This window comes from Thunnus albacares, chromosome 8 (genome assembly GCF_914725855.1).
Source record: "Thunnus albacares chromosome 8, fThuAlb1.1, whole genome shotgun sequence".
Lineage (NCBI taxonomy): Eukaryota > Metazoa > Chordata > Actinopteri > Scombriformes > Scombridae > Thunnus > Thunnus albacares.
In genome coordinates, this window is record NC_058113.1 from 24,123,791 (window position 1) to 24,145,844 (window position 22,054).

Genomic DNA, 22,054 nt, shown 5'->3' on the forward strand with positions numbered 1-22,054 from the left:
ACACTTAATGCAGAGCTCACTAACAGAGGCACAGCAGCCAGCTTGTTAATGAGCTCTGTAGTTAATGATATGTTATAAAATGAGCTATGAATTGGTAATTAACAAGCTCTTGAAGTGGTGGTGCACGCAGAGTGGAAGCTAAGGTGTGACTCATATAGCATTTTTAATCAAATGCTGCAAGAAATGGTCAAATCCAGCTTTCCCCATGCATGTTGGCACAGGCTAACACCAGGACAGTGGGGTGACCTGTCCTATGGTAGCTGGCAGGGAAGAGGGTGAGCTCAGTAATCCCTGAGGTTCTGGGCCTCCCAGTGTGGTGTCCTCAATCCCCCCAAGACCCTGCCAAAATCCCCTTGACAGCAGTCCTCATTATTTGCCTATCAGTGGCTTAGCTCCACCTCTAGACAAAGCAGAGATGAAGGGATTTAGAGTAGAGAAGGAAGAACAGAGGGAAATGGGGATGAAAAGAGGAAAGCAGAAGACAATACAAACATGATTTCCCTTAGTTCCCTTGACATACTTCAAACTAGAGAATGTGATAAGAAATGAAAAATGTTTCATGATGAGCAAAAAGAAGATAAAAGTAAGCTTTTAAGACAAGCTACATTGTCAGTGCGCACAATGACTGTAACCTTGACTGTGTGCTCTCACCATTGTGAATAGATCAATTCTCCGACATGAGCCAATTGACACTGACTGTGTGCACCGTTATGTCTGATCAAAGCTAACAGTTTGCATCCTATTAGCCAGACAAGCCTAATGCTATTGTGTTATAAAGCGTATTAGAATAAGGGAGACTCAGGGGGTTGCACTCACATTACATTCAATTATCAGTAACAAGAAGTAAGTTTGAGGTGACAGCTGTTGTCTGCGTTGTAGCTGCAATAACTCTGATTCACTGTAAACGTAGCACGTTGGCATAGATGTGTCAAACATTACAACAGCCACTTTATGTGAATTTATATTGAAGTAATCTCTTCTTGACAGACATAAAACTGTCAAGAAGAGGACGCCTCTTTATTTATTGATGGAGATGCAATTTGAAAACATTATGTCCAAAATGTACATCTGCAAGCTCCAACCATGTGCAATATAAAGCAGTGTGGATACAGGTTTTCATTGCAGCCAGATAGTATTACAGCTGATTTTACTGTTTAAATTAGAACTAATAAATGACTAACAGGCTAAAAACATGTAGCTCTAAGTGGCACCTGGTTTGATGGCACTTTAGATTCTTTCACTCTCTTTTCATTCAAAGGTTTTAAATGAGGTTTTCAAATGATTCAGTCAGTAATAATAGTAGTACATTAGACTGCATATATTATACACAATGCTCACCATTAGCATATAGAAACCTTACATTGAGACAAACCTCAACTTTTGAACACTAGTTCAAACATGCACTGAATAGAAGTGTTTCTCTGTGTGTGTTATCATAAATCTATTTATAGGGAAGCAGGGGAGTGGAGTGAGAAGACAGGATGATGCCAAATTGAATTTGGCTGATAGAATCTGAATCTAAGAATTCATTTTTGTTGTTCCACCATCCAAGGACTCCTGGGGAAGATGCTTGGCTTGATTTATTGGCCCTCTAACTTCTGATTTTTTTTTCATTCTGGATTATTGCAGAAGTAAATCAAAGATTGTCATCTTCACCTTGAGAGGCTTAATCAGTATTTTGGCCAAAAGGGATGGAGAGTTCTTTGGACCGCACAATGATGAATGAATAAAGGATGTCATAAATCTATGGACATAGGAAAAGGCAAATGCCAGTTTTAAATTATTGTAGGCTTTGTGCACAAGCTACACACTGCAGCTGATTTTAATTACATGGATGACAGCGTGTAACGTGAGGTGTTATAAAACATATAACATACATAAAGAAAACTTTAAATTATGGTGCCGTTTTTGCAATATCTTACATTGGATTGGAATATAATCACACTCAAATAATGACATTGGGTCACATAAGGTCTTGTAAAAGCATTATGATGCATTCTTTAACATTACACAGCTGCAGACAATTGTTCAAAACAAATATTCTGAACAAGACATTACTCATATTAGCGAACGCTATAGATATTAAGGACCAAGCCCAGGCTCTCAATGAAGTCATGTTCCCAGTGGCCAAGCACTGAAGCTGACGGTAGTATTGCATTTAACACAGATCTGTGCAGCTTATCAAAATAACTAACATCCTCTGATCTCACACATGAGCACTGAGATTACCAAACAGTCATGACACGGTGGAAAAATATCATCAGATACATGTACACAAATGTCTTCTTACACTTGTGTTGAGTTTACAACTATTACATTTATTCCCTAAGTTTCTGATCCAGACTTACTCAAAACCAACTTCTAGGTTTAAACCTAAAACCCAAATATTAAAACTCAACTTCCACCTTGAAGATGTGAGAACCAGGTAAAATTGCTTCTCAGAAACAAGTCCTTGCAACAGTAGACTTATTCAAAAGAGTAGCTTAACACTAAAACACACACACATACAGTAGACACATACACACAAAGCCCATGATGCTGTTTCTAAGGAGATGTCAACATTGTGAAAACAGATGAGGAAACACATGTGGAATTTTAAGACTGTTCACCACTTCATCACTTCTTCCAGCCTACGTCACACCCTCAAAACAGTCCTCTCTGCCGGTTACAAATAGCTGTATGCAGATAACAAACCAGTGTGAGGGATTCAATGTTTGTTTATTATTTGAATAAGAACAATATATACAGTACAAATAATCCACATTTTCCTCCCTAGAATGCAGTGACATTCATCTTAAATAAGGTATACTCTGAATAAATTAGGTCCTGCTCAAAACAGCATCATCAGAAGACACCATTTAACTTTCTTGTTTGCAGACAAATCAATATTCAACTAGGCAATAATTATAGTCCCACTTGCCAAAGCCCTGAGAAGATGTAAAAAAAAAGAATGCTGACAAGACCTAGCCTCAAAGTGAAAATTATTGCATTCTACTTTACGCGCTCAAAAACTGGAAGAAATGGTCAGTATCTTTTTAAAAAAAAATACATTCACAGTTCAAGAAAGTAGCTATCTATCCTGCTTTACATCAGTCCCCTGCAAAGTCAGTTATGTTCACCACTACCGCTCATCCTCCAGATGATACAGGACCAGCCTGTCAATAAATCTGTCCTTTGATGTACAACATCAGCAGCCATTAAAGAAGAGTGTCCTCGCTGTCCTCAGTGTGCTTGCTGAACTGGGTCTTCCTGTGAGCTGTGATAGCTGCCCAGATTCGACACAGCATACCTCCTCTGAAACAGCAATAACGGACAGATTTAAATACAGTTATCACAAACACCACAGGGGCTTTTCGGTGTAATGTAACGGAATAGTTCGACATTTGGAGAAATAGAGGTGCTATTAGGAAATAGGCAGATTTTGTTACCTTTGGAAAGAGCCAGGCTTGCTGTTTCCCCCTGTTTCCAGTCTTTATGCTAAGCTAAATGGCCGCTGGCTCGAGCTACATACTTACTATACAGACATGAGAGTGGTATGAATTTTCTCATCTAACTCTAAGCAGGTACATGAATAAGCATATTTCCAAAAATGTCGAACTCTTCTTTTAAACTAGCAAGGCACAGTGGATGCACTGCATCTTTTTTTCCCACAACCACCTCTGAGGGTTATCCCTTCCTATGTTTCTACATGGACAGATTGTGTGAGAGTGATGTGTGGAGGCAGTTCACCTTAATCCACAGTACATCAAGTCATCCCTGCAGGCTATGTAGAGGAGGCAGTCCAAGGTGAAGTCATGACAGAGCAACTAGAAAACAGGATCACACAGGTGTGGATTAATAGAAAGTGAATGAGTAACATTAACCATCCTCAGGAGTGAAAAATAAGGTCAAGCTATAGTTAATTTTACCTTATTGATTGTATCTTGGTCTACAGGGATAGCCTCGAGCCAGTGCACCATAACCTTCACATCTGGATTAGAGCTTTTCTGTGAATCCAGCCCACCATCTATGTTGTACAGAGATCACACAGCCAAATGGTGCACATTACAGGTATACAGTATCTCATGGTGTTGATGTTACATACAACAAAAACAAACTCGTCCAGTTTCCGCAGCCTGACAGAATAATCATTATCCAAACTGAAAAGTCAAGTTTGAGCACATTAGCCGATGATCCAATGGTCTACGCCTTTGACAGAAACCAGTCAGGCAGAAATCCAGGGCCTACAGCTGAGGTGTGGTAGGGCTTGACTGGTACAAGTGTTAAGAAACTGTATGAGAGTCACTGATTGTATTGATAAACTAAAGAGGGTTTGGTCGCTTGATGTTATACTGGTCATGCTGCAACTTGTGTGGTTAATCAAAGGACTATGGGCTGACATCTTACAAAGTCTTAGATAATGTTTTGCTCCTCAAATGAAAAACATCTTTAGATAAATATAAAATATGATTTATCAACTTGTATGTATATCTTCCATTTTAATGTGCCATTTTTGCTTTACCAAATATTACGAGCAGGAGAGAATCATATCACAAAAAGACTTACTATACCTGGATTTAGAGGCTTGATAATGACACCTGATCCAGATCAAATACAATATGCAAATAATCCTGAATGTTTGTTTTAACATGCTTAGAGTACTGGAAAGGTAGATTTTGACAAACTAAAGCAAAGCTATTTGAAAAGAATATCTAATATCTATCTAAGATGATCTAATGATAATGATCTGAATGAATCAGCACAACTTGTGCTCCAAAAACAAATAAAAGCATGTTTAGACCCACTATCCAACTCACTTTGTACTAGCACCATAGTTATAGTGCTATCTAACTTTACCTTCAGTGTCTGCTGTGTTTCTCAGTGCATCAATTTGTTCCTGTTTCCTCTGGACAGATTTCCTCAGTAGCTCCTGGTACTCTCTCTCCTTCTCGCTCAGCTGACTCAGCAGTCTGGAACATAAACAGCCATCATCATTCAGCAGAAAGCAGTGCAACTCAAAATTCTTATCAATCACTGTGTGCTGCCAAATTGAGAATCCAGTGTTAGGATTAATTATATTTTCACAGTAAAAATTGTAAATTTCAATTGAAAACTACATACATCAAAGGAAGAAAATACCAGAAAATGGGATTCTTTCTTGACAGTCATTAAGAAGAGGTGTAGCAAAACATAACAGACAACCAAATGCTACCTTCTGGTTTCTAGTCGAAGGTCTTTCAGTTTCTCACTGAGTGGACAGTTGGTGTTGTGGACTAAATCTGTGGGGGGGCTAGGGCTGGCTGTGGCCAGGATCTCATTCATGAACCCTGGATGCTGTGTGTCTGCTAGCTCCATCAGCTGGTCGGGGACAATAATTACAGGAGTGTCTGGGTCAGCAGACTCCTCGGGAATGCTGTCCTCAATCTCAAATGAGGACTGCAGCTGGAGTTTCAGTTCTGAGAGACAGAGAAGGGGTTGGGGAGAGAAGAAGGGAGGAGGCACACAAGGAATAAATAAACAACTAGAAAAAAAACTTGAAACGAGATGAATAATGGAAATTGTATATCAAAATGTAAACAATCAAGCAATCACATATATGAATGACAATATGGGCAGTGAATACAAGTAGAGAAAATATAAAACGAGAGCTGGATGACAATGTTTCTTACACAGACACACTTTAATGTCAACCTTTTTCTAAAAACAATTTAAGCCAAACTATTGAACTTATACAGAAAAATGTATGCCAGCTCTACCTGGGAGAAGCACTGTGATGGCATCTTGTACTGCCTGCCTCAGCAGATTGTCTAGAGCAAACATCCAATGAGGTTTCACCTGCTGTTGCCTCAACACCTTTTTCACCTACAAATAAAGACAGACAGTTTAACATGAACTAAAGGAGAGAGATTCCCGAGAACACTTTTGAGGTGATATTCCACCCAAAAATCTCTCAAAACTCTTAGCCAAGCCTAAAGCTGATGGCAGTATAATTACCAGGAAAACTATGTATTGAGTCCAAAGTAAACCTACCGCATCTTGGAAGCTGAACAGCACCGCCTGCAGGCTACTCAGAGGAACTGCAGTAGCAAGCAGCGCCGCTCGAAGGTCCAGCAGGCTACTGGTCAGCTGCTTCCTGTCAGGGGAGCGGATGTTGTCTCGCAGGCAGCTAATGAGTTTGGTAATGTGGTCTGCAGTGAGTGATGGTCCCACGCCATGCTTTTGAGAGAAAATAAAGATTTTAAAAAATGAGGATACAGTAAGTTCTAGAGGTACTTAAAGACTTTCTTTTAATCTCTCAATAGTGCTGTTCATTTGGACAGTAATACAGTAGAGGGTTGTTTTTCCAGTTTATTTGGCAGTTATTGACTGATAAAGGATTTCTATGTATGATGGAATATGATTATTTGGAAATGATTTTTTCCAATCACCAATATCATTAATATACTGCATGTTCACATTCTTTAGTTCCTTTATATTAGGCCTTTGAAGTCATGTAGTATTGCAGTGATATCAGTTTATATTCATGAATTTGATTATGAATTAAATATTGCACATAACACACAGAAATAAATGCACAAAAACAATGTTTTCTAATGTTTCCTCCAATGAGTATGGTATTTTAGGTTTAGGAAAATAGAGTTGTTGCCTCTAAAATTTAAAAAAAACGCAGACAGAAAAAGAACCACATTCACAGGCGTTTTTTAAAACTTTTTGTCTGCACTCACAGCAAACTGACAGTTAGTTAGGCCATATGGCTGCTGTTCATGTAATCTTGATCTTTAATCTCTTTGATCTCTTATCTTTTGACAGCACAAACAGTGCGACAACACGTTCGCACAAGTCTTGAAATTTCAAACTAGAAGGGGATCCAGAAATATTGGGCTCATAAACTGTCCTTCACACATCACGACTTTACCTATTGTATGAGCTAAGACTTTCCCAATACTGACTGACTGACTTGTTGGATTTTTTTTTTTTTTACCCACCTGAGGCACAGATTCCTGTATATTAGAGACAACATGACTGATGTAGTCAGTGAGCACTCGATGCAGGGTGGCTCTCCTCTCACTGTCCTTCCTCAGCATGAAAAGACCAATATTCTCCTCTGTGGAGGCTGGACTGCTCATTTCTGATAGAGAGTCCTCAGGTAGTCTGGAGAGCAGGGGGCAATAAAGGGATCAATCACACTAGATCAGCAGATTAAGATAAAAAAGTTATGTATCTACAGAGATGAAAATTACAGGAAAAAGAAATGACAACATGGAGCTGTGAAAAGCCACAGTTCAATAATGTATATGTGATTTACAGGTAATTTCATAAGTAATACCTTTTTAACTGTAGACTATGGCATTTAATACAGTGTCACTAAACCCTTTTCATGCCCTACACAGGATGTAGACTCCCCGGCCTATATGACTGCAACTTCAATGCGGTTTGCCACTGATGTAAGATCCTGTAGAACCACAGGCGATGCAAAGATTGTAAGGCTATAATCTTTTGTTGAGCAATAATCTAACTCACGGCAGGAAGCTGCTGGTGCTAGGTGGGCTTTCTGAGATGTCATCTGCTATGAGGGTGGACTGGGGCCTCCTTAGGTCCAGGGAACAGGACAGGTCAATTGAATCCGAGTATGAATCAGTGTCCTCCACAAGGACAGAGATTGGTACAGACAAGCTGCGTTGATAGTTAGCTGCAAAACCCGGCGAGATTACAGTTAGATACTGTATGTTAGCATTAAAAAAATCTATAAGAGAAACCAGATTTCATAATAAAACTAATACTACATATGTGCAAAAACAATAGTTAGTGAGTATGTTTACAAGAAATTAGATAAGGAAGAAATAGAAATGTGATAAAAAGAAATGTGATGATTCAAAAGAGAAAGATGACTACATTTTGTAACGGATATGGAAAGCAATTTAGATACATGCACTGATTAAAACTGATAAATCATATTAGAAATAGGAGTAGTTATGGGAATTTGAAGTGCACTGAAGCCTCACTAGCAGAAAGGTCGATAGCTTCTGATTCCTGCAGAGCCTTGGCCCTCTTTCTGGGAGATGACCTGAGGAACGTGTCCACCAGCAGCTCTGTGGCTGTGGCTCTGTCGTCTGGGTTCGGCACGAAACAGTTCATGATGAAGCCCTTCGCCTCGCCTGACATGCACTCGGGAACCTTGGGGTGGATCTTGAACATGCCCACCTTGGAGAGATCGTTTAAAGGTTACCAATAAAGTTTGACTATCTCATAGTATTGTGTGAAACAAATCGTTTCATTCAGGACTATCCCTTTAAGAGAATTGTGAAAATAGCGATATATGCATGTATTAAAATCTACATCAACTCCAGCTACTAATTTCCCATCTTTACCTTGAACATAGCTGCCTGAGGACTTCCCAGCTCATGGAAGGGTGTTTTGCCTGTTGCCATTTCTATAATAGTGCACCCAAGGGACCAGATATCAGCCGGCTTCCCATAACCCCGAGGCCCCTGGTCTATAATCTCTGGGGCCATGTACTGGAGAGTTCCTATTGGAAAACCATCATAATAGTGACTAAAATGCAACTGCTGTGATCAGTTCACAGATAAAAATATAGTACATCCTTATGATGCAGTTAAATCTATAAATAGGAATCACAATCGAGGTTATATGTGTTTTCAAATATGCAGCATCTTACCAGCAAATGTCTCAGTGCAGGGGTTGATCCCTGCTAACCGTTTGGAGGTTCCAAAGTCAGAGATCTTTAATACTCCACTATAAGTGTTGATCAGGACATTGTCACCCTGCAGCAAAGATATATTTATCCATATAAAGATGTGTCACAAACACTCCCATCCCATAAAGCTAGGATGAAATTATAGTAGAAAACATTTGCCATGGTTACTCTGCTCACCTTTATGTCTCGGTGAACTATCTGGTTGTCATGAAGGTATTTGAGCCCCTCAAGGATCTGTTTTGTGTAAAAGATGATAGTGGCCTCATTGTCTTTCAGAGGACCCCATTTGGAGCGCAGGAGAGATGACAAACTTCCTGCAGGCAGAAATGAACGAAACATCATTCCTACTATTAGTGTTTCATTAAAGGATTACACAATTCTCTGGTTTAGTTGGAAAACAAGGTTATTTCCCAGGCATTTCTCAGCTACATCTGGCAATATAAACCCAGCTATTTCTCGACATGCTTTATTATGTCATTGTCTGAAGAGATTTTTCCTCCAATCAGCAGGATGTCTTTGGAAACACCCACTTCCTTAAAACTGACTTCCAGTACATTACACAATCACACATGCACATACAATTCTGAACAGAGATGGTTGTGAAGACAGACATGGACTTCCTTGACAGCCTAATAAAGGCATCATGTTGTATTAAAGCCACACTGTAACTGGGGAAATACAGACTTGAAAGCAGGGGCAGGGCTTCCTTAAGTTGACACTTCCAAGGAACCACTAAGTCTTTGCAGAACCCCAACACCCCAGTCTGTTAATCATTCCAGTGAAAGTTTCAAAGACCATTATTTTATCTGGTGACCTAATATTAATATGCCTGTATATAATTATTAGTTTGTAGATTTCATAAAATGTACAGTATTAGCCCACATCTATGTGCCAAATACAAGAGAAAAGGCATCAATAATTGCATAAGCAGATGTTGATGCATAAAAAATAAAGGAGAACTGAAAGAGATTGTTTAAATCTTAGGGATCAATACCTCCTGGTACTTCTTCCATGAAGATCTTGATGAAACCTTCCTGACTGAGAGAGCCCAGGTACTGGACGATATTCCTGTGCTTCAGCCTCTTGTGCAAAGCTATCTCCTCGTGGAGGGGCTGGGAATACCTGGAAGACACAAAGAAACAACAATATGAGGTTTTCTGAATGTTTCAAGGTCATGTACACAATATCTAATATGAAAGTTGATTATTTTAAAACAGTGACACACACACACAAATAAAAACTACACATTTTCTTCGATGAGATTCATTATTCTCACATAACACTGCAGCACAAGTTTAAGCTCTTTATAGAGTGATAAGCAAGGAATGAAAAGTCTAAACACTCCCCCAAACTCCCCCAAGATTTCTAAAGAGCACTGGGAATCCAGCGCATGCCAGTGAGTGTAATCTCTGCCAAATTGTTTCCCATTATGGTTATTATGGTGAGAACATCCATGTGAGAAACACTGTGGCTTAGTGTATTCCCGTGAAAGAAGACTCTGAATGAAAACCAGTGTGAGTGTTTGTTTCCCATACGTGCTGTCTTTCTCAGGGATCTCCTTGATGGCGATGCGTACTTGGTTGCTCAGGTCCCTCCCAGCGTACACCACGCCGTATGTCCCTTTACCCAGAATCACCTTGTCGCCATTCTCATTGGTCTCATAGATGTACTGCAGCATGAGAAGAAGATGGCATGAATGAGTGTGGGAAGACTGAAAGTACAAGTGTCTGAGGAATTGTGAGGAATTTCACAAGTAACAGCAAGTAGCGGAAGAGACACATCAGAGTGAGAGAACAGATGTTTCATTCACAGACTACTGAAGTGAAAACAGAGAGCTCCACCTCACCGTACCCACTCACAGCCTCCTGGACCCCACATCCACAGAGCCCCTCCTGTCAACAGCAGATGACCTACACTACTGTTCTGGCCAGACCAGCTCCTTAGCCTGCAACCCAACACATCTCAGCATCTTTCAAATGAAGCAAAACCCAATCTGATAAGAAAATATTAGGTTCTCAAGGTCACCTGTGTAAAAATTGTTCATGTGTTAGTTTTATTTTATTTCATCTTCTGTTGAGAATTTCAATGAGTTCATTTAAAATAAACTGTTGAGGTCCAAGGTTCAAGGTCTTTACTCCTCAGAGTAAAACCTCTGATTTCTTAAGTAGTATAAATAGTAATGACATCATAATCCTATTAAAAACATGGTGTAGAGCTGATGTACCCACCAACTGCCCTCCAAACTACAGAGAGGTTATTGTTATTCCCAGAAATTATCTACCGTTAGTCAAGGCAGAGATAGACTCAGGAGGACTCATTATATGGTACAAGTCAAATTTACACAAATCAGTATAAATTCTCAAATTCGAAATGAAAAAAATTTGGATGAAAATAAAAAGAGATCTTCTGTGATGACATATTTCCCTGGCTTGAGTCAGAGATATGCCATCACCAGGGGCACAAAAATACAATAATCTGTGGTGATTTTAATGCCCGAACTGGTGCACAACCTGAAGTCAGAGGGGACTCTTTGGGAAGGTTCACTTATTGTTCAACTTGTGGCAACAGCAGTGTAGATTATACGATCACATAGACCGCTTCTCTTTTGATGTATTCACATCAAACCCCTTTATCAGACCACAACCAAATCACGCTCTTCCTCAAGTACAACAATATCACACACACAAAAGAGTATAGAATCTAACTCTTTCTGGGACCAGTGGATCTCTGTCTGTCAGTGTGAGCCTGAGGAGCTGGTCTTCCAGGATGGACACATATGGACCGAACATTTTCAGACCTTATTTGGGCCAACATCACCAGGAACTGACTTAGAAACCAAACAAATACTTGAAAAACTACAGAATATGGAATTGATAATGAAAGACAACCAAAACTCCCTAGATTTCCTGAGAACTATGAATGATTTGAAAATGAAATTGAAGACCCTCAAAAGCAAAAAAGCATGTGGGCCTGATGTAATACTAAATGAAATGCTGAAATACAGCCCGGAAAAAATTGAGTGTGGGATATTTTCCTGAAAGTTGGAGTAATGGCCTTATTTCACCTACATTTAAAAGTGGTGACAAATTTGACCCTCAGAATTACAGAGGGATATGTGTCACCAGCTGTATGAGCGAGGTGGTCTGCAGCATCATCAACTCCTGTATAGCTAAATTCCTCAATGCCTAACCATCACACATCTGACCATATCTTTACCCTCACCGTTTTGTAGATTACAAAAAGCCCTTTGACTGTATTTGGCATGAAGGACTCTTTTATCGATCATTAGAAAGTGGCACAGGGGGTAAAACTTATGATTTAATTAAATCAATGTATTTGAATAATAAATGTGCAATGAAAATTGGAAACAAAAGAACCAATTATTTCAAACAGTACCATGGGGTGAAACAGGGCTGCAATTTGAGCCCAATCCTTTTTCATCCTATATATATAAATACATTTGCATAACAGCTGCAAAAATATACATCCCCTGGTATGACTCGGCAAATGTTTGCTCATGACCTGATTCTCCTGTCTCCCTCCAGAGAGGGCTTACAGCAGAGCCTGGACATCCTCCACAAGTTCAGTCAAACATGGGCACTAACTGTAAATATGAAAAAGACCAAAATATTGACCTTTTAAAAAATGATCCAATTCTCTGAAAAATAAATTCACATTAGGAAATATAGAGACTGAGCATACAAAACATTATACATATTTAGGCTTGAATATCAATTCCACTGGACATTTTGGCATGGCTGTGAACTGAAAGAAAAGGCAAGAAGTGCTTTTGACTCCATCAAAAGAAAAATTCTGATTGACGTTCTAATTAGGACCTGGCTAAAATTCTAAATTCGGTAATAGACCCAATAACATTATATGGTAGTGAAATGTGGGCTCCATTAACCAGCCAAGACCTCCCAAAATAGGGAAAACATCTGCTGGAAGCCCTGCATGTAGAACTGTGTGTAAACATACTTAGAGTTCACAGACACACAGCCAATAATACATGCAGGGCAGAACTTGGCCGGTACCCTTCAATAATAAAAAATTCAAAAGCAAACCATCAAATTTTATAAACACCTCCAATGTAGCAGCCCTCACTCCTATCAGTACAAAGCCCTTCAATGCCAAGAACTGAATTAAGATAAGAGTTCCCTGAAGCTCTGCCCACACACACCAAACAGTCTGGCCCAACCATATCAAAACAAAAAGAAAATGATATCGACTATTGGAACAAAACCACCGAATCACCAAGTATATTAGAATTCTATTTGACTCTAAACAGAGAGTACATGGTGGCAGAGTACCTGACCACCGTGACTGATAGAAAACATAGGAAAACACTGACAATGTACAGACTGAGTGGACACAGCTTGGCCATAGAAAAGAGGCCGTCACAAGCAGAACAGGCTACTCGGGGAGGCCAGACTGTGTTCACTTTGTCATAAAAGAGAAGTTGAGACTGTATCTCACTTCCTATGATACTGCGAGAAATATAAGGATTTGAGAGAGGTTTTTATAAAAATAAATAATACACAGTACTGTGCAAAAGTCTTAGGCTCTAGAAGTAAAGTGAGAATGCTTACAAAAATATTGATATAAATTGTTTTAATTTATCAATTAACTTCTTACAAAGTTGAGTAAACAGCAGAAACCTCAATGAAATAAGCAGCAGTTCTCCTCGGTACAACTGCACACAGTTTTTCAGGTACTCGGCAGGTCAGTTGTTCCTGCATCTTGGAGAAGTTGCCACAGTTCTTCTGAGGATTTAGGCATCTCACCTGCTTCTGTCTCTTGATGTAATCCAAGACTGACTCCATTATATTGAGATGAGATCGGATCAGATCAGTGCCAAGCTATCTGTTGCAGGACTCGTTTTTCTTGTTGTCGCTAAAAATAGTTCTTTATGACTCTGGCTGTATATTTGGGGACATTGTCATGCTGCAGAATAAGTTTGGGACCGATCAGATGCCTCCCTGATGGTATTGCATTATGGATAAGAATCTTAACATCTAAAGCGCCAAAAACTTTTGCACAGTACTGTATATCCTGAGTTTATCCATCTCCCCGATCCTCAGAAACTGCCCTATCTATGTGGGGAGAAAAGTGAGTGTGCAGTAATAGCTGCAAAATATGTTAAATGTTGTCACAGTCTAAGACAGACAAGCTCTGTTTTAAACGTTTCTGAGTGATTGCGTCTGTAAGAAAATGTCTTCAATTATACTGTATTTGATATGATTGTTGATATTTGAATATTATTGTATATTTATTGCTAATCATCTGCCAATGTTAATAATTTTCTGTACTGCTTTGGCAATATAGATTTCTGATCTGTCATGCCAATAAAGCTTATCTGAATGTGAATTTGACGACAAAATGATATACTGTATGGATGGATTGATGGATTGGATTGTAACATTATGTGGAAAATATATAACCATGCTATAGGAATAGTTCTTCTTGGGAATTTTGACCCCACCATTTGAGTTTGTTTTTCTACTTGTTGAGGCAAGTGAGACTAAAATAGAGCACACTCTGTGTCAGAGGGGTGAAGGGGTGTAACTCACCTCTAGTATTCCCTCGGTTAGATGGTCTAGGTCCTGAGCAGGAGCTTCAGCCTGCTGAAGCAGAGAGTTCACCAGCTCACAGAAACTGGTGAGAGAGCAGTGTGCAAAGATATGAATGTAGATGAGAATATGCTGGTTAAATAAAGGCTGAATTAATACCAGTAAAAGTAACAACAACACAGATAACATGCTTGTAGACTTTGATCCAAATAATTTACCCGTAAAAGGCCAATGTCCAGTATGTAAACAACTGAGTTGACTTAAATTGAGCCAGTTAACCCAAATTTCAAGAGACAACATTTACAATATTATCCTACTAACCCTTGGCGGTATGTAGTCATGCATATAGTTTCAGATTTATTTCTAATTCTTTGGTAGGATATAGTTCCAGTAAAATTTGTCTACAGTCGTTGATATGAGCATCACAAAGAAAACTGACTTAAAGGTGAGTGAGTGATTCTGGAGAAAGATTGTTCAATACGCTTTTTGTCAAATTCAGCAAATTCAGCAACTCACAGTCCGCTAGTTGTCCATTTTGTATGTGCGCTGAAAAAAAAATCTCGGGTTCATACACAGCACTGGCTACATAAATGGGAAACGAAGAAAGCGACTGAGTAAGCCACACAAAACTATTCCAGCCATCAAGAGTCATCAGAGCAGCTGTCTGTGTGAGGACATGGTGGAGGGCTGGTGAGAGAGAGGTTGTGGCCAATTCACATAAGTATTTTCTCACGGAACAGATACGCTTGGATTTTATTAAAATGTATCAATCCACACTAAATCCCAGACAGTCTCACAGAGACCCCGCTGCGTTTTTTTACATTCCAGATCTGTTTCTGTCTAGTTAAGTGAAGCGTAATCTGAGCAGGCAGCTGTTTAAATCACACAAATATCCCGCTGTATATGTGCACATATGTGAACATATTAACCATATCAATGAATCAATAAATACAAACACTGTTGATTTCTTCCCGACATGCAAACTGTTTTGGTTCAGTAAAGTTCTGCTGTCAGTCAGCCTGTTGAAGGCAGTTTGTCTGGTCGCTGTCCTCTCAGCTCTGCAGGAGCTGCAGATGCTTCTGTGGACAGAGACGCTGAATGCAGGTCGAGTGAGAAATGGGGAGACCGCAGAGAGGCGGAGAGCGTGGATGGAATATTGTGTTCACATTAGACACGTGATAATGTGTGAGAGAAACAGAAGTGACTCTGACTCTGACGCATCTCTCTTGATTTCGTCATATTTCTCTTGTAGCCGTTGCCTTTGGTAATGCAACGACTAATGCTGAATGACCATGAAGGGAGAGGTGTATTTATTTGGGTGTTTAGTTCAAATATCAACAATCTTTCTCCAGACTCACTGACTCTACCTTTAACTTCTATTATATTAGGGTGGCAGCAGATGTTGGAAGGATTTTTTTTTTTTTTGGTGATTTGGGTCAACTGGCTCTTTTTACGTGAAAGTGAGCTTTCTAGAAATAAAGGAAATATGACTCATATGTTGTAATTATTTCTCACTAATTTCACTGCACTGACTCCACTTCGAGATTAGCCTGCAAAGATAGCTTGTCTAGCTTCTGATTATCTGCCTGCATCCTGTAATGCAGGAGTCTCAGCCCATCGATTTATGAATCAATCCGGCAGATAGTCTGTGAGCAGATCATGTGCGCTACCTTTCTCACAAAACCCCACAGTGTCTCAGTGCCAACCTAGTAGTCACTCACCCATGACAATGAAGCTCAGAGGGAAAGCACAGCTGGAAGTCATCTGAGTTGTAGTGGACATACAGGAAGCAGCTCCGCTCATCAATCTTTGAAGCACTTTAGAGGTAAAGTAAAAGAAAAAATAAAGATTTTACATTTTTCAAATAGTCCCTAAAATGATCCCTAATTTATTTGTTTAGAAAGTGCATTGCAAAGTGTCAAAAAAAACCTATGCAAAAGAATTCTCCTCAGACTAAAACACAGTCTATATCTGTCAACCCCTTTTCTGTTCTAGGGAAACAACAGCTAATGTTTGCATTTCAGTATCAGCTTTGGATAAACACCAGGAAGTAAACTGCTTCATTCAGTAAATGCTAATGAAGAGCAAGGCCCTGCTCCAGTGAAAAAAGGTGTTTCTCATCTTCCCTTAAAATCACTACAGAAAATTACCCATGTGGCAAATCAGCAGGCTAAAGTACACAGTAACAATGATCAATAGCCAGAGTGGAACCAATAAAAACCCTACAAGCAACAAAGAATTAACAGCCATATTGACAGAACAAAAAATCTGACTGACAGCCAAGGTTTCCCAGACAACCCTTATGTTTTGGGTCCTCTGGCTGTGAAGGCTTGAACACACCCAGAACTGACAGCAGATATTTGAAAGATGTTAGCACATGCTGTACTTCACTATACCTCACTCCTCGAATTGCAGAGGCTGGGAAAGTCCACTGGTGTAAGCCTTTCTGTTGATTCAAAGAGAAAATTATGGTGCATACACATTCAAGAGACAGAAAGCAAAACAGCCCCGAGGGATAAGGTCATTTTTTTCACACACAGTGACGATCAAACAAGTGCAAGAAAAATTGTTTCTTTCTTTTATCATGCAATCTATTCAGCATTCTGTGTTTATGACAGCTGTATTCAGATTAGGGAGTGGGTGCGGGGGTGGGGGAATCAGATTGTGTCTACATACCTTTAAGGGTGTGACGTGTTTCAACTGGACAGTGCGACTTTCATCCTCCTCACTCACACACACTATAGCTGGCTGAAGGACTTTGCTGGGCTCCAGGACGAGCACCTGAAAAACAGGAATTCAAACTTCAAATTCTATTATCAATATAGCTGCTTTAGTAATAATGCAAACTCTAGTCAGAAAGAACACAGTAAATTCAAGAAACTTTTGTTCATTTCTAATGGGAAATGAAAAAAAAAAACATACAAACAAGATTCAAGTTATTTAGTTACTGTTAAGGTAATTGTGGTCTCTTACTGGGCAGCGGTCTGTGGAGACGGTGGGTTTACAGGCCTGCAAAAGCAGCTCCATCCACAAGTCCATAGTGTCCTGTTTAGGGGATCTCACTTCAGGTGGTTTGGAAAATTGACGGTACAGGATGTATGTCTCCATAATGGATGCCACATACCTGAAATAAAACACACTGAACTCATTAATCCACATTAAATTAATATAGGAAGATTCTGGTGAGATAAAGAGATCCGGTTTCTAATCCAAATGGTGTTTTGGATTTTTTGAATCATCTGAATCCAGATAATGATTAAACACCTTGTGTATCTGTGTATTTATGACTAATCAAGATGTGATGCTTAAGCCTCACCAGATCGGGGCCTTGAGCCTGTAGAGTTTCTCAGAGGCCTCTATGACTTTCCTGTGTTCGTTAGCGAGGATGTTAGCTCCCAGGTAGAAGCCTACATCCCAGTAGTCCTTCATCTTCTCCAAGCTGCCCTTCCTACCAAGCAGGGAGCTTAGGGTCACACCTAGATTGCAATGAACAAAATATGTGCAATACAGACATTAAGTTAGCCAATAGGGAAGTAACATTTCTTGATAAGTCAATTGTAAAGACTATAATGTAACTGAATCAATTAAAAGTATATATCATGTGTATTGTGAAATGCATCTCATCTTATCTCAGCCACCTACAAAATGCTTAGCATTCCCTTTTATGATGGAGTTTATGGTTAATTATAATAAAAATGTAAAATTTACTAGATATTGCATCATATCTGTAGCATATCTGCAATATCACCACAATTGTATGTACAATGTATTGTATGTACAATGTAAAATTGTGGCCTAACAAATTTTTGCAGGTTGCATCATGACAAAGCTTACTAAAGGAGGTTTACACCCCTACAAGATAAGATTGTGATGTGTGAGTATTGACATGATGAGTCTGCCGACGTATTATATTGTATTATCTCTAGATTATCAAAACAGGTTTTTATCAACATCCTGTTAGACAGAGAAAGCATAACGCACCTATTTTTCGTAACTCAATGGATGTATCAAATTCATGGCCGGCTGCCATCAGAAGGACAACATTGTTGATGCCCGAGTGAAGAGTTGGCTCTGTCTCAAAAGCTTTTCCATACCTGAAAATTCATATAAAGACATTTTTGGTGGAAAATACTAGAACACATACAGATAGAGTGAATAAAGTGCTTCAGAAAAATTGCATAAAATGAACTTCAAACAACAATCAGAAAAAAGGTAACTATAAAACAGGGTCTGTAGTGACAAACTGTAGTCCAAGTGCAAAAAACAAACAAATGCCACATTTGGTGCATAAAGGTGCACAAACTGGATGTACCAATAGCAGGCTTGGTCTCTGCTGCTGTGGTCAGTGAACCCAGAGCTTATGAACATGTCTTTGTAGATGCGTCCACAGAGGCAGTAGACATCTGACGCCACCTTGCCCCCTGACTCCACGATGGGCAGAATCACATCCAAAGCCTTAGCACGATCTCCTGGGTGATTCCTCCTAAGATGGGAGGATTTGATAATATCAACAATTATGCTTCTTTAACAAAGCCCTTTATATCTTGTATACATACAAAGCAAATTCAGGCTTCAGGCTGAGAATAGCATTAAAAACATTAAGCTGAAACCAGAAAAGAATAGATTACCATTGTTTAATTATGTTTACTTATAAAACAAAATATGAATGCAATAGGATCCATCTGAGTACCTGTTTAGAGCAAATATGTAGTGAAACTTGATATTCTGATGTCCTGCCACCAGACACATCGGCAGGTTGTTTAGAGTCTCCACCAGTTTGATTATGCCATCGTAGTCCTGAGAAAAGAGGGTGCAGAATTACAATATATTATTTACCATACTAAAATCTGATGACTTTTTTAAACTAGCAATACCCATATGGGACACCTGACATACAATCTGATCCTGGCTTTTGGTTCATCGTGACTCTTGCAGGCTCCCACACGTGCCTGCTTTTGCTCAGTAATGCTTTAATAACAAAACACAGGCTTTTTCATGTTTCAGCCAAAATAGGCACCTATTAAGTGCTGAAAGTTTTAGTTGATTAATCAATTAGTTGATCTAAAGATGTTTTAATTGTCAATAATTACATGTTATAAGTTTCTAGTTTCCAGATTTCCCAATATGTGTATTTGCATTTTTTCCATCTCATATTACTAAAAACTGGACCTATTTATTGTTAATCAGGTTATAGACAGTTATAGAATGACTCCTCAGGTACAGTGAGCTTGCAATGGGCATTTTTGTCCTCATTTTCAAACATTTTAAACAATTGATTGGTTGAGTGAAAAATAGTCTACGATTAATTGATAAAGTAAATAATCAATAGTTGCAGCCGTACACCTATTATGCACTCACAAGCAAATAGATGCAAAAAACACACACATAAACACACCTGAATGTCCCTGTAGGACAACAGCAGGTTCATGACTATATCAGGGGTGAGCAGCTCTACGCTGTCTAGGCGTTTCTGGATGCGGCTCAACTCCTTACTCAGGGCTTGACCACTGAACCGCTCCCGTGCCATACGAATCTCATGCCTGATCGACTCCCGGAAGTACTCACTGTCAGTGTAAAGAGCAGAAGGGTCGTAACGTTCCACACTTTTACGATATTCAGAGAATCAACTGAGAGAGGTTAAACACTGAGGAAGCAGTAAGTTACAGCATGCGCAAATGCATGTGTAATCTGAGATGGCAATGTTTTGGAAAAGCGTGTGATGATGAGCAGAGCCCTCCGGTTCGTGCCTGACCTGGACTGAACATGTACATTGTTGAGCAGATGCACCAGCCTCTCCACCAGCGGGGTAAGCAGGGGCTCCAGCTGGAAACTGGGCTGGATCAAGTCTTTGATACCAGTCATCATTGTGGCATCGCAGGCGAACACTTTTCCCTGAGGTGACACTACGTAAGGGATGAATGTGTAACTTCCGCACTGCTCCTGAAGAAGACAATGCATGTATCATACAGAGACAAAGTCACAGCAGGGTATCTGTGTGGTGTCAATGTGGCTGAGGTGTTTTTGTTTTAAATACTTCGTTTTCTATTTCAGGCACACTCTCAGATTAATAGATACTTCAACTTCTCAACTGTGAAGGTTTGCTGCTTTTCTTATTTTTAAAAAAATATATATAATTGTAAATTGAATATTTTTGGATTTGGGTTCCAGGAAATTGCAATGGGCATTTTTTTTTACATTTTCCCATAACAAACCATTAATCTGTCAGTCAAGAAATTAGTCAGTAGAAAAAAAATCAAAATTAAAATATTTTTTGGTTGCAGGCATGGCCATATTAACCTGCTACAGTAAGTGGGCCTGGGACAGTGCACCCCCTGTATCCCCATTTCCTCCAACTCCCATTCAGCACAGTGTACACAGTAGAATACACATGACATATTGATATTTTGCTAGAGCCCCAGAAAACAACCAGTACTCCTATGATAGACACTCTGGCCAGATTAAATAATAAAAGTCTTACATTTTGATATGACAAGATTTTGGCCCCAATACCAGAACAGGCCCCAAGATTAGCTATTAATGTAGGACTCTCCTTAAGGCCCCTTTCATTGCAGTTGAGAGATACATATTCAGAAACAAATCAGCAATTACTACAATAATTAAAAACTACACAGTGCTCCTGGCTTTTTGGGAGAGCTCCAACTGGGCTAAGTGCAGCCCTTGTTTAATCATTGATTTATCATTATCAATCATTGATTTTCAATAATAAACAAGGGATTGCCAAGGCTTTTATGTAAGTTACCTTGACAGCCTGTAGATCACTATCTTGCTTGTAACAGTAGAGAATTGTGTTATTGTTCATACTGAAACTTTCTCTCACTCCAAGGTGATAGAAAAGGGAAGGCTGGCAGAAAGTGTCACTCATCTCAACCACTGCTACATCTGTGGGGGAAATTTAAAAAAGGCTGGTCAGTTTGCGTAATTGGCAGAGTACTGCGTGTGGATGTGTCATCCATTGGCCTCCGCTCAGCATGCCTGCACTTGCCTGCATTGTAGAAACTATCCAGGATATCTGTGGTCCCCAGGGATATTCTCTCAAACGGGATGGTTTTGAACACGGCGTGTGCGTCCGCGCAAGCTTCCTTCAGACATTTCAGTGACAAGTTCTCCTCCGTCTGCGGCACTGATGCGTCCTCATTAACAATGTATGCCACAGATACTGCTCTGGTCCGACTCCGTGGAGAGACGATCTGTTTACCCGAGCCGCTGGCGCTCAATTCCATCGTCAAAGGGTCCTGCCACAAACTTCCAGCTGAGACCCAAACTGGATCTTTCCTCCTCGGCTCGTGCAGGCTCATCCGCCTGCGCTCTGTCGTGTACATTTTCTGCCTTGTTATTCCGCAATAGCAACTCAACGCATGTCCTTCGTCGGGAATACTTCCATATAAATGCAACAGCTGGTTGCGTGGAGCGTCGCCGCCTCCGTTCCGCTGACATTCCCGGTACTCCTTTCCTCTGGACCCGCCCTCTGCTCCACTCGCTGACATTTTAAAAGACTGTCTCGACTCTCGCATGACCTCTGCTGTGAAAAACTATTATTCAACTAGCTTAAGTTTCTGAAGAAAACTGATGTGGCGGTAACAGGGAACCAAGTGAGGATGACGTCTGAGCGTCTCACTCATAAAAGGAACTTCTTTTATTCTCTTCCTGGTCCCTCGTGTAGAATTATGAGCCTGATAAATAAATGAATACAAATAAACTAATTGTGCATACGTTATGTGTAATAAATTCTTTCAGTACACCAATTCTTCTTAATGTCTGCTAACTTGTA

At 39.7% G+C, this 22,054-nt stretch overlaps 1 protein-coding gene across 1 annotated transcript; it reads right to left on the minus strand.

Moving 5' to 3' along the window:
* Positions 1–2,699: 2,699 nt before the first annotated feature.
* si:ch211-1i11.3 (mitogen-activated protein kinase kinase kinase 5) lies at positions 2,700–22,051 on the minus strand. Its single transcript, XM_044358033.1, has 28 exons — positions 21,269–22,051; positions 21,026–21,165; positions 20,018–20,205; positions 19,661–19,829; positions 18,956–19,062; positions 18,578–18,748; positions 18,247–18,359; positions 17,582–17,741; positions 17,239–17,389; positions 16,942–17,046; positions 16,662–16,711; positions 15,987–16,082; positions 14,266–14,350; positions 10,231–10,364; positions 9,690–9,817; positions 8,873–9,009; positions 8,657–8,762; positions 8,349–8,506; positions 7,983–8,181; positions 7,501–7,669; positions 6,966–7,131; positions 6,010–6,195; positions 5,736–5,841; positions 5,192–5,435; positions 4,837–4,949; positions 3,909–4,006; positions 3,730–3,806; positions 2,700–3,294 (listed from the first exon to the last, which is right to left on the minus strand). Exons 1-28 carry the CDS (start codon positions 21,795–21,797, stop codon positions 3,198–3,200), a joined length of 4,182 nt encoding a protein of 1,393 aa, XP_044213968.1. The 5' UTR covers positions 21,798–22,051; the 3' UTR covers positions 2,700–3,197.
* Positions 22,052–22,054: the final 3 nt, after the last annotated feature.